This window comes from Dipodomys ordii, unplaced genomic scaffold, assembly GCF_000151885.1.
Source record: "Dipodomys ordii isolate 6190 unplaced genomic scaffold, Dord_2.0 Scaffold188, whole genome shotgun sequence".
NCBI lineage: Eukaryota > Metazoa > Chordata > Mammalia > Rodentia > Heteromyidae > Dipodomys > Dipodomys ordii.
The window spans coordinates 2,828,808-2,845,601 of NW_012267404.1; the positions used below are offsets into that span (position 1 = coordinate 2,828,808).

A 16,794-nucleotide genomic window follows, 5' to 3' on the forward strand; every position below is an offset into this window, starting at 1 on the left:
AGAATTATTTATAAAACTGTATCTACAAACAATATCTACAATGTAGGGATCAGTGTGTGTGTACTCATGTATGTAAAGATGCACATATCCACATAAACAGTAGTGTTGGCTGCAAATTGCCTGACAAATTTTTTTCCCTTGGCATAGAGGAGGAAGTAAAATGAGAAGTTATTTTGTATTTAATATTTTAAGATGAAAGGCAAGGAAAATATTTGCCATCATGTTTTAGATGTACACTGTTTATATTCTGTAGAGAGCCGCGTGCAGCCGCACCTGGAAGATGGCGCCGGCTTCCGCCCTCCGCCTTCCCGATGGCAAGTGCTCTCTGTGGTAAACAACTCCTTATATGGCTAAGGCAAAGAATCTGGCTTGCTTCCGCGCACCTGAACCTATTGGTGGTTCCCACGTGGCGTATCAGGGTTGGCTACCCAGCGGGTACTTAAGGCTGTGGAGAATTCTCCCCGGGGTTGGGGTCAGAAGATTGCTCAAAGGTCCTGAATAAACTGCAGAGAGAAGAGTTCGGTGTCGCGTCTTCCTTGCTGGTCGAGGCGGTAGCGACAATATTCTACAGTTTGATCGGATAATGAGTTCAGGTTGCTGCTGTCATCATTTATATTGAATATAAAACAATACGTGGAATGTAGAAAAATAATAGAAAAGGAGATGTTTTCTGTGATTTTTGTCTTGTTAGAAAGAAGAGAGGCTTGGAAGGTAGCTCAGTGGTAGAGCACTTGCCTTGCATGCATGAGGCCCTAGGTTCAATTCCTCAGCACCACATAAGCAAAAAATCAAAATGCCAGAAGTGACACTGTGGTTCAAGTGGTAGAGCGCTAGCCTTGAGCTGAAGAGCTGAGGGACAGTGCCCAGGCCCAGAGTTAGGCCCCACAACTGGACCCTCCCCCCAAAAAAGAGAAAGAAAGAAAGAAGACTCAAAATATATAAAGAAAAACATTCAGAAATATGGACTCATACATTACACATGGCCTTAGATTGGCTAAATAATATTTCAAGTTTCCTTGCTTGTTCTCAATAACATCAAAACTGGGCCATGAATTCTAACCTTAATCTATTTTCCTTCCTATGACTCATTCCCATTCTATTTCCTTGCAAACTGGATCTACTTCTAAGAATTTTCCCTCTAGTTCAAATTAAAACGTCTAGAAACCCTGAGTGACACTCAGCTGATTCTGTTTTTTTTGCCATCCTCCCCTTATATTCACTAGCTTTTCATTGAGTAGAACAGCATCTCTCTGCACGAATGTTTTCTTTCATCTTCATTGACACAGGAAAGGAAAGACTGAGAACTGTCAGAACAATCAAGATTGATTATTATCAAGAGCATAACAGAGAAGAAATGGCTCCAAAATATCTGTGAATCATTTTGTTGTTTTTCAGTAATAATATACAAACCACCCAGCTGTAGCTGTGCACTGGAAATTGGCATGGTCAGAACAACTGTAATAAGACATGAGGAATAGCAGGTGTGTTGGTGCAGTGATCCCTGCTAACTCTACAGAGTGGTGAATGGATTTCCTGGATCTTGAGTCCATGAGGTGATATGAGCGCTGAGGGGAGGGAAGGCATCCTGCACAGGTAAAGAAGGCAGTCAGGGTCTCAGAAGAGGTGCTGGCACAGTAGCAGGCAGACAGTGAGCCTCCTCAGACAGAAATGAAGCAGAGCTGGTAAGAGGGTGGCAAGGCAGCAAATCCATTGGCCACTGGGATGGTGTGGATATCCTTTGGGTCAACTAGAGGTTTTAGTTTAAAGTTCTGTAAAATGGTAGTCAGGAATAAAAACAGCTCCATACGGGCAAGACCTTCTCCTACACAAATCCGTTTTCCTAGAGAACCAAAAAACACCAAAGTATAGTTATTCCTGGTATGTAACTGTTACAGTATTAAGCCCAGTGTTTCTATCTGTCCCAGAGAATACAGTTGTTGGATGGAATTTGGGATGGATGTTACATAGGTAAATGGACGAATGGTAGACTATTACCTGTTGAGAAAGGCATGAAGTAGTCACTTTTTGTGAAGTTGCCACTCTTATCTAGAAAGTGGCCAGGGTCAAATATTTCTGGGTTGGGAAATTCCTTGTTATCATGTAGCACAGATGTCAGAGATGTCAATATGGTTGTGCCCTGGAAACAACACACACACAGAAAACCAGGTTAATAAAGAAATCATGAAGCTGAGTGTTAGTCCTAGCTAAAAAAACAAACAAACAAACAAAAAACCACAGAGCAATGACATTTCCTATGAGGCAGATGATGCAATCAGTGGGGCTGTTTCTGAAAATAGCAGCAAAGATTAGGATAATGTGCCCTCAAAAAGCAATTGAAGTTCTAGTCACTCAGGGATAGCAAAAACATTTGACCTGCTCACGTTTTCTTCAAGAGTGGGCCCTTATGCCTGTCCCACCTCCCACTCCAGTTTGTCACTGTATATACCATGTACCTCTCTGGGTTGTGGATCAATGCTAGATTTTGTTTAAAGGGTGAATTTGCAGAGTATATGTGTATAGGACTTAAAAAATAAACATCAAGCCGGGTGCTGGTGGCCCACACCTGTAATCCTAGCTACTCAGGAGGCTGAGATCTGAAGATCACGGTTCAAAGCCAGCCTGGGCAAGAAACTCCGTGAGACTCTTATCTCCAATAAAACACTCAGAAAACTGGAAGTTGCGCTGTGGCTCAAATGGTAGAATGCTCCCTTTGAGCTGAAGAGCTGAGGGACAGCACCCAGGCCCAGAGTTCAAGTCCCATCACTGACAAAATCAATAAATCAATAAAAACATCAAAATAGTGAACAAAGAAAACAATTCACTCACTAGTCTCTATGCTGAAAATAAACAATACAACTTGTGGCTGGGAATGGGAGGGAAAAAATGGAGGAGGAGTAACATTGTCCAAAAGGAAACATATTCTTTACCTTTATAACCATAAAAAATTTAAAAGAATCAGGTGTGTTCTTCTAAAAGAAAATCAAGTCCAAAAAGCAGGCCTTTTGTTAAAATCGGTTTGTTATAATAAACTGTTACAATTCAGATTGTTTCAATACAGAGAATTCTGTAGGAAACATTAAGCCTTGGAAGAAACAAAAGAGGATTGAATTAGAAATTTCATCTGTTTGTATTTTTGTTTTGTTTTGTTTTTTAGCATTTCAGGGCAGGATCACTGGGTCAGGCAAAGATCATCAATGGAAGCAAAGAAGAGAGTGTCATACTATGCGATCTTCATTATGAATTATATCTGGAATTTAATTTACAGAAAACAATGACACAAAATTACCTTCGGAACTTAGGAAATGCTGTCTTTTGGTTCTTTTGGAAGGTTGACATACTGAAAGAAGCACTCAAAGGCAAGGGAATGATTCTTGATTTAGGAGAATGACAAGTAGAGATATCAGTGGGGTGCTATAAACCTAGCTACTCAGGAAGCTGAAGTTGGAGGATCCCAGTTTGAAGCCAGACCTGGCAGACCTATATTTTATCTCCAATAAACACCAAAAAAGCCACAAGTGGAGCTGTAGCTTAAGTGGTAAACTCCAAATGAATTAGGGACATAGTGTTAAGTTGAAGGAAATAAATTCTTTTCAAAATTATGTACAGATTTTTTGTGCGTGTGTGTGCCAGGCTTGAACTTATAGCCTAGGGGCTGTTCTGGAGCTGCTTTTACTTATTGCTCCAGTTCTACCACTTGAGCTATGCTCCACTTCAGCTTTTTTATGTTATGTCATGGACTTTCCTACTGAGGCTGGCTTTGAACCACAATCCTCAGCTTTACTGTGTGAGCCACCAGCACCTGACAAAATTATGAATAGTTTAAATAATATCCTGACAAAACTCTCAGCCGAATCTTTTGGGAAATGAACAAACTGAACTCTGAACATTCACTCTGAACTCTCAACACCTGTGACTAGCCAGAAACAATTCTAAATAGGCAGAACAAGTTTGGAAGAGTCTCACTTAAGTTATCAAGACCCATGGTTAAGATTAATAGTCCCAAACTGGACACTGCACAAAATCGATCATGCTGCCACATGAAATATGTTCCAGCTTCTCTCTTCTGTGTTGGCAGGTATCTGAAATGGTACTGCAAATCTGGAAACACCGGGAGCGCTAAGGGGCAGCAGAGAGAAGAGTTCACCTTGGGAATGAGGTAGTTTCTGAACTTTGCGTCACAGGTCACTGCATGAGGCAGGTTGGTGGGGAGCAGATCAATGTATCTCTGGATCTCATGCAGCACAGCATCTGTATAGGGCATTTGGCTCCTGTCCTGCATGCAGGGGCTCCGATGTCTGCCAATCACACGATCAATCTCTTCCTGGACTTTAGCTGGTGAGACACAAATAATGAACAGTGACATGGTGACAGGACACACTCTTAACATTTCCTGCACCATCAGACTCTGACATTTACATATCTGTCTATGAAATATTTCATGATTTCGTCCTCAAGTCAGGTGTTATCAATTCTGTGGCATCCTGTCTAGGTTAGGTGCCCTTTACTCCTTTAATGTTGGTGGGAACCTGCAGAAAAGTTTTCAGTAATATCATAAAAATATAGAGAGATTCCTGCTTGTTTGTTTTTAAACTATCTAGAAATATAGCTGGTTGTTACATTCAGGAGTTATGAGTGAGAACAAAAAGGGATGGTTTGTCAAAATTGAAGGTAAATCTTTAACATTCCTGTGTGTACAACTTTCTCTGTTATTATGAAACCCAGTGTACAGCGCTTTTCAGGTTCAGTTTCTCGCCAAAGCTACCCTCTCCTTGTGGAGGAAAATTGGTTTCCTGATGAATGGAGACATGGAGGAAGGCTGGGAAGGAAAGCTTCCTTTTCAGCCTTGTTCTCACTCTATTTCCTCTAACGTCTGTTACTTCCAAATAGCAATTTTACACAGCTTGGAGGAACATAGATCACAGATTTCTCTCTCCCTCCCCCCCTCTTTCTCTCTCCACTGGGATTATAATAAAATAGATGTCAATCCACAATAGACTCATTATTCAAATGAATTTTTTTTTTTTTGTGGTACTGGGTTTGGAACTCAGAGCCTTGCCATAGATTGATAGTTGCCTTTCCACTCCAGCCCTGGCTCCCATTCTTATTTGCTTTAGTTATTTTACAGGTAGCATCTTACATTTTTGGCTGGGGTTGGCCAAACACTGCTATTTTCCTAACTATGGCCACCTGCTTAGCTATAATTATAGATTTGTAACACAACACATGGCCTGTCCATCAGATGGCATCTTAGAAATTTTCAGACTGGGCGTGTCTTGAACTATGAGCCTCCTGATCTCTACTTCCTTAGTAACCAGGATTACAGGTGTGAACCAGTAAACACATCCTCAACTTGGCTTTTTGGTATTAAGACCCATATGTGATTCTATGCCATTTAGTCACAACTCCTGCCACAAATCACCTTCCCAGAAAAAGAGATACAGCAACAGAGTGTATTGCCTTGCCTTTCCTACTGCTGCATTATCCTTCCTTCTCTCGGTCATCTTCCCCAGGCTTTAGTTGGTTGCACAGATAGTTAAACAGTAAGGTGGCTCTAACAAATGAAAGACACTGGCTGTGTCTTAGCAGCATTCCCCCCATCCCCACCCCCAGAACTCACTTAACTCTCATGTGTGGTCCTACCTGTGATGTGTGGGTGCTTCATCAGGAGCAACAGAGAGTACCTCAGGGTTGTGCTTGTTGTCTCTGTCCCAGCACCAAACAGATTGTTTATAGTACATGCTAAGTTTTCATAATTAAACTCGGATTGATGATTGTCCTTTTCCTAGAAATAATTTGATGCATTGATTTACGCGTATATCTAATGACACAGAATCTAAAATACCTTACAGTGGTACAAAACACAGAAACTGGAAGAATAACAGTACTAGGAGAATCTAGTGCTGGTTAGCCCAAACTCCATTTCTTATATACTTATTTTGTCAAGTGTTTACATTCCACTTCTTTGTTAAAAATTTACTGGCCTCAGTCAGGCACTGGTGGCTCAAGCTTATAATCCTAACTACTCAGGAGGCTGAGATCTGAAAATCATGGTTCCAAGCCAGCCTGGGCAGGAAAGTCCATGAGATTCTTATCTGTAGTCAATCACAGAAAAAGCCAGAAGTGGCACTGTGACTCAAGTGGTAAAGTGCAAGCCTTGAGCAAAAAGGAACTCAGGAACAGTGGTGCCCAAGGCCAGAATTCAAGTCCCAAGAATAGAAAAAAATGTCTGGCCTCCATATATACTATAGACTCATAGTATAGTTGAAATGATAAAGTCTTCTTAGGGGGCTGGGAAGATGGCTCAGTGGTAGAGCACTTGCCTTGCATGACTGAGGCCTTGGGTTCAATTCCTCAGCATCCCATAAGCAAAAAGAAAAAAGCAGGAAGTGGTGCTGTGGCTCAAGTGGTAGAGCACTAGCCTTGAGCTGAAGAGCTGAGGGACAGCGCCCAGGCCCAGAGTTCAGGCCCCATGACCAGACCCAAAAGAAAAAAAGTCTTCTTAGGCAAAAAAGTCTAGAAGTAATCACAGAAAATAAGGATAGGCTCATTAAGATCAAATCAGGTCATCATTGTAGTATAGATGGAAGGTAACCAGTCACTTTCACTAAGGAACAAATGAAAGAAGGAATTGGAATGTACAAACCCAAGAGACCATAAATCATAAAGAAAGGCAGTTGACACATTTTCTGCCCAAATAGGATGAGATAGAGTTACAGCAGTTGCCAAGGCTTAGGTATCCAACTGGCCTGCTGTGAAGTAGAATTGCCAACTACTTGTTTCCTATGTTCATCTAGGGCATGACTAACATGAAAAATGTTTTCCAGGCTGTTTACTGTAGACTCATGCACATAAAAGATGTATAAAGTGTTAGCAAGAATTGCTGGCCTGGGGCTGGGAAGGTGGCTCAGTGGTAGAGTGCTTGCCTTGCATGCATGAGGCCCTGGGTTCGATTCCTCAGCACCACATAAGCAGAGAAAGCCAAAGTGGTGCTGTGGCTCAAATGGTAGAGCGTTAGCCTTGAGCTGAAGAGCTGAGGGACAGTGCCAGGTCCAGAATTCAGGCCCATGACCAACAAAAAAAATTGCTGCCCTGATCATCAAAGCATCTCTTATAAATACGGAACTAGTTAAGCAACCACAAAATGCCCAGCAATCAAATAACTAAGCGAATGTAAGCATTTTACCTGCTTCATTTTTATCAGGAAGCAATCGATAAAGTCCTGAGGGTTGTTAACATCCAGTGTTTCTTCATGTTCTCTCACTTTGTCCATGAAATAATTCTTCAAATAAGCAAAATTTTTAAGTAAGGTATCATGACTCCCTGGAAGATAATCCATGAGAACAGGGAATTTATTGCAGACCTACAATGAAAACCAGTAATTGACTGAATAAGAAAGAGAAAAGTCTGGTTATAAATTTTACCTAGAAATATGAACAAAACATGGTGTGTATCAAGAGGAAAAACTTTCATTGTATATGTAAACTAGGAAAAGATGTCTTGAAACCCAATTGTGCGCTAGAGTATTTAAGTGATTTCTTCATGATCAAAGGATTTCTCTTTATGCAGAATTTAAGGCACTCTAACTCAGTTCAGCAACATCTTGTGAGGCCTTTTATGGTTCACACACCGTAAAAGGAAACATTTTCTAACCTGCTTCTCTAGTCACCTAGGATAGCAGTCAGCCATCATCTACCCAGATCCTACCAACTGATTCCTGATCAGGCTTCCTTGAAGAGAATATTCTCTTCAAACTTTAGAATACAAGTCCCTAATACTACGATGAAGAAGAGCAGTTGATTGATGGAGAAGCCCGTGGGTTTGGATTCTTTTAGAAAGGACCTGGATGTTTATTAAGTGACTGGTCATATTTCTGAAAATGAACAAAATACTTTATAGAGATACCCATTTGGGACTTAGTAGTAAAACAAAGGGCAGTGAGCTAACAGGCTGGGAAGCCAACTTTGTATTTGCACCTTTCGCTTAGACATCCTCCAAGATGTTGTCTTTAGGATGTACTAGATAGGACTAAGCTTTTTGAACATTTGCTTCCATACCAAATAGAGTTGGAATTATCAGAAAAGAAGAGGACCTGGGTCTTCTCAGGGAGAAATGATCTTGGTCTCACCTGTATCCATGGTGAACTCAGAACCTTGATGTTTTCATTCAATTTTTCTATCAAGTTAAGGAATTCCGGATCCTTATAAGCAAAACGATTTTTGAAGATAATAGAGCAGATCACATTGCAAGGAGCACAACCCAGGATAAAAGTGGGGTCACAGGGTGAGCCTGAAGAACAGAAAATAATTATAAAATTTCAGGAAATTGTACATAGAAAATACTAAAAGAAAGGTAATTTAGAAACTATATGTACTATCTTACATACAAATTTTCCTAACAGCCAAATATTCATATATTTAGTCAACACTTCACTTTTTCCTGAAACCTGAGTTGACTATTACAACCTAAGTAGTTAAAGAAAGTTAGTTCATATTCATTGCCTTGCCCACCCCCTTTATATCTCAGCTGTCTGCTGGGATAATTCAGAAAAGCATTATACCTGTTTGAAATGCTCATAGATGATACAGCACTAATATAGATAGGGAACAAGTAATGGAGGCCTAGAAACTTATGACAAATAGTGAATACTTGAAAGGATCATGAATTCAACCAGTAGAGATGAACTATGAGGTAAGAGAATAATAATTCACGTAGTGGCTGGCACTCATAATCGGTGCCCATAAAACTGGCTACTCAGGAGGCTTTCTGAGGATCAGGGTTTTAAAATAGCCTACTAGGAAAAGTTTGTGAGACTATTAAACAAAATGGCAAGAGACAGTAAATACCCAGGCTCAGAGTTCAAGCCCCAGGTGTGGTACACAAAAACAGAAGAAGAAGGAAGAAATGATAGGAAGAGTATACATAACATACATTGTAACTTTACATAGAAATGTTACAATGATTTGTACCTCTGTACAAATAATGTGTACTAAAAACAAGCTCAATTAGGACCTAAGCAGATAATCTGCAGCAAGCACATAATAGCTGAGTCAGCAATAGGAGGACAATAATGACTCTGTATTCACTAAAACAAAACCTAATAACATCAGAAATAATGATAGGTCAAAATGATAAGGGAGACAGACTAAATTGATGGAAGTCTAGATAATCACTGACACTACTTGATTCAGTTTAATTTGTGTATATTTTGTAGATTTATGCCACCACATATGCTTACACAAAACATATAAACAGTAAGTATTATGAAAGAAGAAATAATGATAAAAATTGACAGTTGTGTGGCTTTTACAGAAAAAGATAAGTCATGAGAATTCCATTAAGAAATAGCCAAGAAATGAAAATGATATATTCCACCAATGTTTCCCACAATGCTTTGGGGAGTATTGAGGAACTACTGAGACATGTTGATGAAACTGGGCATACCAATTAGTTTAAAAGAATGGAAGCAAGCACAAGAACAAACCTCAGGACCAATGGAATAGAATTGAAAACCCAGAAATGAACCCACAGACCTATAGGCATATAATCTTCAATAAGGGAGCTAAAAGAATAGAATGGAAGAAAGACAGCCTCTTCAATAAATGGTGCTGGCAAAATTGGTTAACTACTTGTAGAAAACTAAAGCTAGATCCTTATATATCACCCTGTACCAGAATCAACTCCAACAGTCACTCTGAAAACATTACAGGATGGAATAGGAGAAACCCTAGGTCTTGTTGGCACAGGCTGAAATTTTCTTAATAGAGACCCAGAAACACAACAAATCAAAGAAAGGTTGGACAAATGGGATTGCATGATATTGCAGAGCTTCTGCATGGCAAAGGACATAGCTAGCAAGATCAATAAAAAGCCCACGGATTGGGAGAAGATCTTCACTAGCCATACGATGGACAAGGGTCCCATATCTAAAATATACCTGGAACTCAAAAATTAAATCCCCCAACAACAAATCCTCAAAGAAACAACTTCCCAATAAATAAGTGGGATAAAGACTTAAAGACTTAAAAACTTAAAGAGAAACTTCTCTGAAGAGGAAAGAAGGATGGCCAATAGACACATGAAGAAATGCTCAACCTCTCTAGCCATAAAAGAAATGCAGGGCTGGGAAGGTGGCTTAGTGGTAGAGCGCTTGCCTTGCATGCTTGAGGCCCTGGGTTCGATTCCTCAGCACCACATAAGCAAAAGAAAAAAGCTGGAAGTGGCGCTGTGGCTCAAGTGGTAGAGCACTAGCCTTGAGCTAAAGAGCTGAGGGACAGTGCCCAGGCCCAGAGTTCAGGCCCCACAACCGGACCAAAAAAAAAAAAAAAAGAAATGCAAATCTAAACAACATTGAGATACCACCTCACTCCAGTTAGAATGGCTAAAATGAAGAACTCTAATAACAACAAATGCTGGAGGGGATGTGGACAGAAGGGAACCTTACTGCATGTTGGTGTGAGTGTAAACTTGTTCAACCACTTTGGAAAGTAGTATGGAGGTTCCTCAAAAGACTCCACATAGAGCGCCCCTATGACCCAGCAATCCCACTTTAGGGCATTTACTCAAATGATCACAAACAAGACCATACTAAAGCTACCAGCACAACTATGTTTATTGCAGCATTATTTAGCATAGCTAAGATATGGAACCAACCCAGATGCCCCTCAGTAGATGAATGGATCAAGAAAATGTGGTATATATACACAATGGAATTTTATACCTCCATCAGAAAGAATGACATTGCCCTATTTGTTAGGAAATGGAAAGACTTGGAAAAAATTATATTAAGTGAAGTAAGCCAGGCTCAAAGAAACATAGGTCCCATGGTTTCCCTTATTTGCAATAACTAGTATATGTCTGAGACAAGCAAAAAAAAAGATAAGTTGATGTTAGATGAAATGAACCCCAAGATAAGTATCCAAATGCAAATATTTTTTCTTTCATGCGATTTTTTCTAACATAATTATAAGATGATTTCTTTGTTACTTTGTATGTCCCTCTCTCACGGTATAACCCCTGCTTTCACTGTATTTGATATTGGTATAATTTGTGGAGGGGAAGGGAAAAAACAAATTATTTAACTAGGGATTCAGGTGGACCCATTGCAACAATGAGATGTACAAGTCATTATGTCAAAAAACAAACTTTACAACTTTGGTGGGGGGGGGGAGGACAAAGTGGGGGGACAGGGGGAGGTATGGAAAGGAATGGGAAGGGGAAACAAAGGAGGAGGCAACAATGCTTGATAAGAAATGTACTCATTATCTTGCCCATGTAATTGTAACTCCTCTGTACGGTATTTTCACAATAAAAGAAAGAAAGAAAGAAAGAAAGAAAGAAAGAAAGAAAGAAAGAAAGAAAGAAAGAAAGAAAGAAAGAAAGAAAAGAAAAGTATGGAAGCGGCTGTCCTGTGATTTGGAATCTATAGGGTTGATTGTTTCTTTCCTCCTTGTTTATTGGGCAAGTATTCTCTGGTGTGATGAAGACAATGGAGAAGCTATATTGTCCGGAGTGTGGAATGGTCCTTAACTCTTCAGAGAATGTATTCCACCTCTATAGTTATGATTTCTGATTTGAAATGAAAGCAAACAAAATTTGGTACAGAATACCAATACACATTTTATTTCAGTGCTTTCTGATATGAATTTCCTATTCTAAAACTTTCATGTATTTCCAAGTTGGGCTGTGGTAACTATCAAATTATTTTGCTCAAATCCTATCACTTATACTTAAAATAGTAAGTTAACACTTTATTTCTTTATCTAGAGTGCTATGTTAAGTTTAATGAAAGAAAGCTGCACCCACCCTTGGTTTTCCTCAACTCCTCCACAAGGCAGAGGGCTTCCTCTTGAACACACTCTTCAATGCTCCTCTTCCCCATCCCAAAATTCCGCAAGGTCATGAGTGAGAAGCGCCTCATCTCTCTCCATGTGCTTCCATTGCTGAAAGCAATTCCTAAATGAAGAGAAGCAGCAACATGGATGAACACAAGCAAGGAAGATGAAGCAGACAGATGACATCCACAGGGATGGCCAAGCTCTGACTTAAGAACCCATTAGGCCTCTTTTTCTATCTTCCTTATCACCACATCTTCTGCCCAACACACAAACACATACCATGTACACACTTACCAAAACCTCTATTAGCTTTATCAACCAATGGGAGCCTGCCTCTTCCAGAGAATTCCTCCCCATGGTCAATCAGAGCTTCCTTCACTGCATCATATCCATGCAACACCACAGTGGGCTGCATGCCCAAATACAGAGTGAACACAGGGCCGTAGACTTTTGAGAACTGGAAAATGAAAAGAAAAAATCCTAGTGAAAAAATAATCACTATTTGCTCCTCAGGATGAGGAGTCCCTTGGATAAGAAGCATAAGACTCAAATTGGAACCTCTGCTTATTCAACATTTGATATTTGGGATTTATAATTCTCCTTTTCACATCAAATCAATAGCCAGATGACTGCTTCAGGACTACCTGTGAGGCTCTTACTGCTGACACTCTCATAGCCCTGTGATGAACCAGAGAAATCTGCATTATAAAAATCACTAGTATTTTTACAGCTCAACTTGGGATCTACTGCTATTAAAAACACAGAGTGAGTCCACAGAAGCCACCCTAGCACATGAAACACATTACGGAGAAACTATTTCTTATCCTGCAGCATGCTTTTCCACTGAAGTTTTTCTTTCTTTCTTCCTTTCTCTCTTTCTCTTTCTTTCTTTCTCTCTCTCTTTTTTCTTCCTTTCTTTCTTTTTCTTTCTTTCCTTCCCTCCTTCCTTCCCTCCTTTTTCCTCCTTCCCTCCTTCTCTCTCTCTCTCTCTCTCTAGATCTATCTATCTATCTATAAGAACGCAAAGATAAAAAGCAGAAAAATCTGGAAAAGTCATAGGTATATGGAAATATACATGAGTATTTTACTTTATGATAATCTGTAATAACTTTCCTCCCATATTAGGTTTTTCTTTTAAAGCCTGGTTCAATTTATCTCCTATTGTAAACCATCAGAGGAACAAGAAGAGTACTTACATTGTTTAAAGATTTGTTGAGGTTTTTAAAATCAATCTGCAGGGTATTTCCAATAATTGGGAGAGGAGTAGGGCCAGGAGGAAGCCTCCCTCTTCCAGAACCCCGTCGCCACAGTGAAAGGAGAAGCAGGCAGGGGAGACTGAGCAGCAGGACCAGGACTGCATCCATTGAGGCCTTCTCTTATTGAAATCACTTCTTTTCTTACTTGTAATGGAAAGCTATTCTGATGTTTTCTGAGAATTTAGTGTGCTCCATTTTAGTACACTCTAATCTCTCTTCTGAATGGACTTTGTCCCAGTGACAGAGAAAGAGAAAATATTTGTTTACTCTTGTCCCTCTTTCCAGAATGAACATGGGAGATTGTAGTTTAATCAGATTAATGGCCAACCCAAAATTGCCAATTTAAACAGGCCAAGAGGTTTTTAATGGACAAGCATGTCTGAGAAATACTAAGTTAATCATCTCAGACCAGAAAATTACTCGAATTCTATATTCACAGGTGATTATGACTTTGAGGCTACTCTGAATGGTGTAGGAGTTGTGTATTTAAAAATGTTTCTTTGCACCAGGCACCTGTGGCTTACACGTGAGATCTGAGGATCACAGTTTGAAGCCAGCCTGGGAAGGAAGTTTGTGAAACATATTTTTCTGTTTTGCCAGTTCAGAAGCTTGAACTCAGGGCCTGTACATGGTCCTTGAGCTTCTTTGTGCTGAAGGCTAATACTCTACCACTCGAGCCACAGGGCCACTTTGGCTTTTTCTGAGTAGTTTATTGGAGATAAGAGTCTCATGGACTTTTCTGCATGAGTTGGCTTTGAACTGAGACCCTCAGATCCCAGCCTCCTGAGTAGCTAGGATTACAGACAGGAGCCACAGACACCCAGCTTGTGAGACTCTTATCTCCAATAAACTACCAGAAAAAGCTAAAAAGGTTGCTGTGCCTCAAATGGTAGAACCATAGATTTGAGTAGAAGAAACTCAGAGACAAAGTCCAGGCCCAGAGTTCAAGCCCCAGAACTGTTCTCAATAATTGGAACCTCCAACTTATTGGTAACTAAATTTAAAATCTGCCTTGACTCATACATCTTGAATGAAGCTAATCCATATGTTGAGTTTGTAGTTACATTAAGTAGCATGAGCTTTACATTGAGGAGGCAAACAGAAAAAACTACCAATGTCACACATAGGTAGACACACTAGAATTTCACTTAAATCTTCTAGGGGGCATTGTGATGCTCTTTGGCTTCCTGAAGAAAATAAAAATGAACACTCATTCAAGGTCACCAGGGAATAGCCAACTGTCACGCAGTTTAGTGAAATGGAATTGAATAACTAGGGATTTTATACTTCCCAGTTACCCTAGATAAACTGATCCCATTGGTTTTGATGCTTCATTGTCAGGAAACAAAAAATAAAATAATTTACAGCAAGGAAAGGACACTAAATATAGCCATAATGTTAGATGTGTTATAGGGTGGATGGTAGGGATATTTCATTCCAAAGAGCATGCACAAAACAACAGCAAAATATCATTTAGTTATTATACACATTCAAATGATAGACGTTAATAGAACACAAATGAAAATGCCAAGTCAAAGGTATGTTTTGTAATGATGTTGTCCTATTTGTTCTAAATATTGTGGTTCAGTATTTGGTGATCCATCTTAATCAATGACAATCAAATAAGCAGGTATTTAGTTACTAATTGCAGCATCCATGAATTAAAATGAATCAGAAAACTTGATGTTCATTGACCTCTGATCCTTAGAGTGAATCCTTTACATAGAGTAAAATAAATAGTAATTCATTGGTTGACTTATAAAGCTCTAAACCCCAAAAGAATTATATCTCCTTATTTTACCTAAGACAAACTTGATATCTTTCTCTGAACAATAGCACTTTTTATGCCTAAAGAGAGAGTTCTTTCTTTCTTTTTTTTTGCTCCTCCGTTATTCAGCTGAGGTGAGACTCTACTTAGGTCATTTCTCTTAGAGAATGTAAAAATTATAGATCATTTAAGAAAAAAGGGCTCCTACACTTTTATCTTGTTTTTAATTGTGGCACAGGGAGATTGGGGCCTAGTGGTTCAGTAGTTTTATCAAAGATCAGTTGACTACATTTGTGAAAATCTTTCCCTGGCTCTCTTTTTTATTTGTCACTTTTATATTATGTCATATCACCAAGACCTGTTCACTCTATATGCACAATTTCTCTTGAAGTCAAGTCAGGGGGAGGGCCTGTTGGTTCTCTTCTCTTTCAGTATTGTTTATTACTATTATGGTCTTTTTGCCATAAAAAGTTTAAAAATTTTAAAGCAGACTTCCAGTTCTTAAAGTAGATTTTGCCTGAATATTATTGGGTTCAATTTGTATCTTAGATCAAACCAAGAAGCAAAACTCAGTTGAACATTTCTTTGATTAATCAGCCTTTGGCATGGGTCAGCATCATGAACAGCCAAAGAAGCTGACAGACAGCCTGTCTTGTGGAATGAGCAGTTGAAAAAGGTAGTTCAGTTTAATTTGACTATACTGTTTTATAGTGATGTTTTCAGGTGACATATTTGAAATATGTTTTTTCCTCCCTGTGGGATTTCTACATTTAACATCCATTTTACTATATCCTGTTAGTTATTAAAAAATTAATTTGAAAGAGCTCGTGTGTGTGTGTGTGTGTGTGCGTGTGTGCGTGTGTGTGTGTAAGTATGTGTGTATGTCCGTCCTGTATCTTGTATGCTGTCCTTGAACTTTTCTGCTCAAGCCTAGTGCTCTACCATTTGAGCCACAGCTTCACTTCTGGCTTGTTTTTTCTTGGTAATTAATTGGAGATAAGAGACTTACAGACTTTCCTGCCCAGGCTTCATACCACAGTCCTCAGATCTCAGCTTCCTGTGTGGCTAGGATTGCAGGCATGATCTACTGGTGCACCCAGCTTTTCATTTCTTTTCTTTTCTTTTTCTTTTCTCTTCTTTCTTCCCTATAATGCTAAAGATCAAATCCAGGATCTAAATACTTCACTGTATCCCTAGTTATACCTTTAGAGGATATCCCTTGGTCTTTTTTCAGGTTTTATTTTTTACAATACTTTTATTATAGTTAAGTAGTTGTATAAATAGTTGCCATTCATCAAAGCACTTTATGAACACAGTACATCTTGATCAATGTCACCCCTTTTCACATTCTTACTCACCTTTCCCAAACCACTTCTTCCTTTACTTATCTTAATTTTAGGTTTATAGTAGCCGAATTACTAGCAAGAGTAATAAGGAAAGATTAAATCAGTAGCTTCTCTTGGTCTTAAAAAATATAAAGACATTCCCAAACTCCATGAAAGTTAAGAGAAATTAAGTCCTAATTTTTTCTTTAAGTCTTTCCTCCACCTGTCATGTGTCAGGCAGAACTAGGAGTGTAGCAGTCTGCCACTGCATTTCCCTGGGCTCCCTGGGTGGCCCAGGCCCACATGGCTCTTCCAGCTGGTAATGGAATCCAGTAGGTGAGGCTATGACTTCAGAGTCATAGCATCACATCTCAGTCCCACTTACATGGAGTGTAAAACAACAAATGGGATGGAGAAAAATAAAAGGTATGGTGGTGTCTAGAATTTTGCTGTTGTTAGGAAGAAAAAGATTATGCACAGAACTTATCGTCAGCAATATGGAAGCACACATTCATTCTTTTATGAAAGATGGAAACAGGAAATCAATAGAACATTTCAAATTTTTATGTTTGGTTCACAGCAACATGAAAGCAAGGCCATGAATCTTAACC

General features: G+C 39.3%; 1 protein-coding gene across 2 annotated transcripts; it reads right to left on the minus strand.

Annotated features, from left to right (window-relative positions):
* Positions 1-1,020: 1,020 nt before the first annotated feature.
* LOC105999362 (cytochrome P450 2C19-like) lies at positions 1,021-13,272 on the minus strand. Of its 2 annotated transcripts, XM_013034335.1 has the most exons (9): positions 13,031-13,272; positions 12,129-12,291; positions 11,803-11,952; positions 8,126-8,286; positions 7,184-7,360; positions 5,641-5,782; positions 4,145-4,332; positions 1,996-2,137; positions 1,021-1,840 (listed from the first exon to the last, which is right to left on the minus strand). In XM_013034335.1, the coding sequence occupies exons 1-9, from the start codon at positions 13,196-13,198 to the stop codon at positions 1,659-1,661; spliced, it is 1,473 nt and encodes a 490-aa protein (XP_012889789.1). In that variant the 5' UTR covers positions 13,199-13,272; the 3' UTR covers positions 1,021-1,658. The 2 variants fall into 2 exon arrangements, with proteins under 2 accessions (XP_012889789.1, XP_012889790.1); XM_013034336.1 differs by lacking the exons at positions 4,145-4,332; positions 5,641-5,782.
* Between the last annotated feature and the right edge of the window lie 3,522 nt (positions 13,273-16,794).

Coding starts and splice junctions, on each gene's coding strand:
- LOC105999362 (XM_013034335.1), bottom strand. CDS start 13,198: ATGGATGCAGTCCTGGTCCTGCTGCTCAGTCTCCCCTGCCTGCTTCTC. Junction 11,953..12,128: donor TAAAGCTAATAGAGGTTTTG/GTAAGTGTGTAC, acceptor CTCTTCATTTAG/GAATTGCTTTCAGCAATGGA. Junction 2,138..4,144: donor GAAACTACCTCATTCCCAAG/GTGAACTCTTCT, acceptor TGTTGTTTCCAG/GGCACAACCATATTGACATC.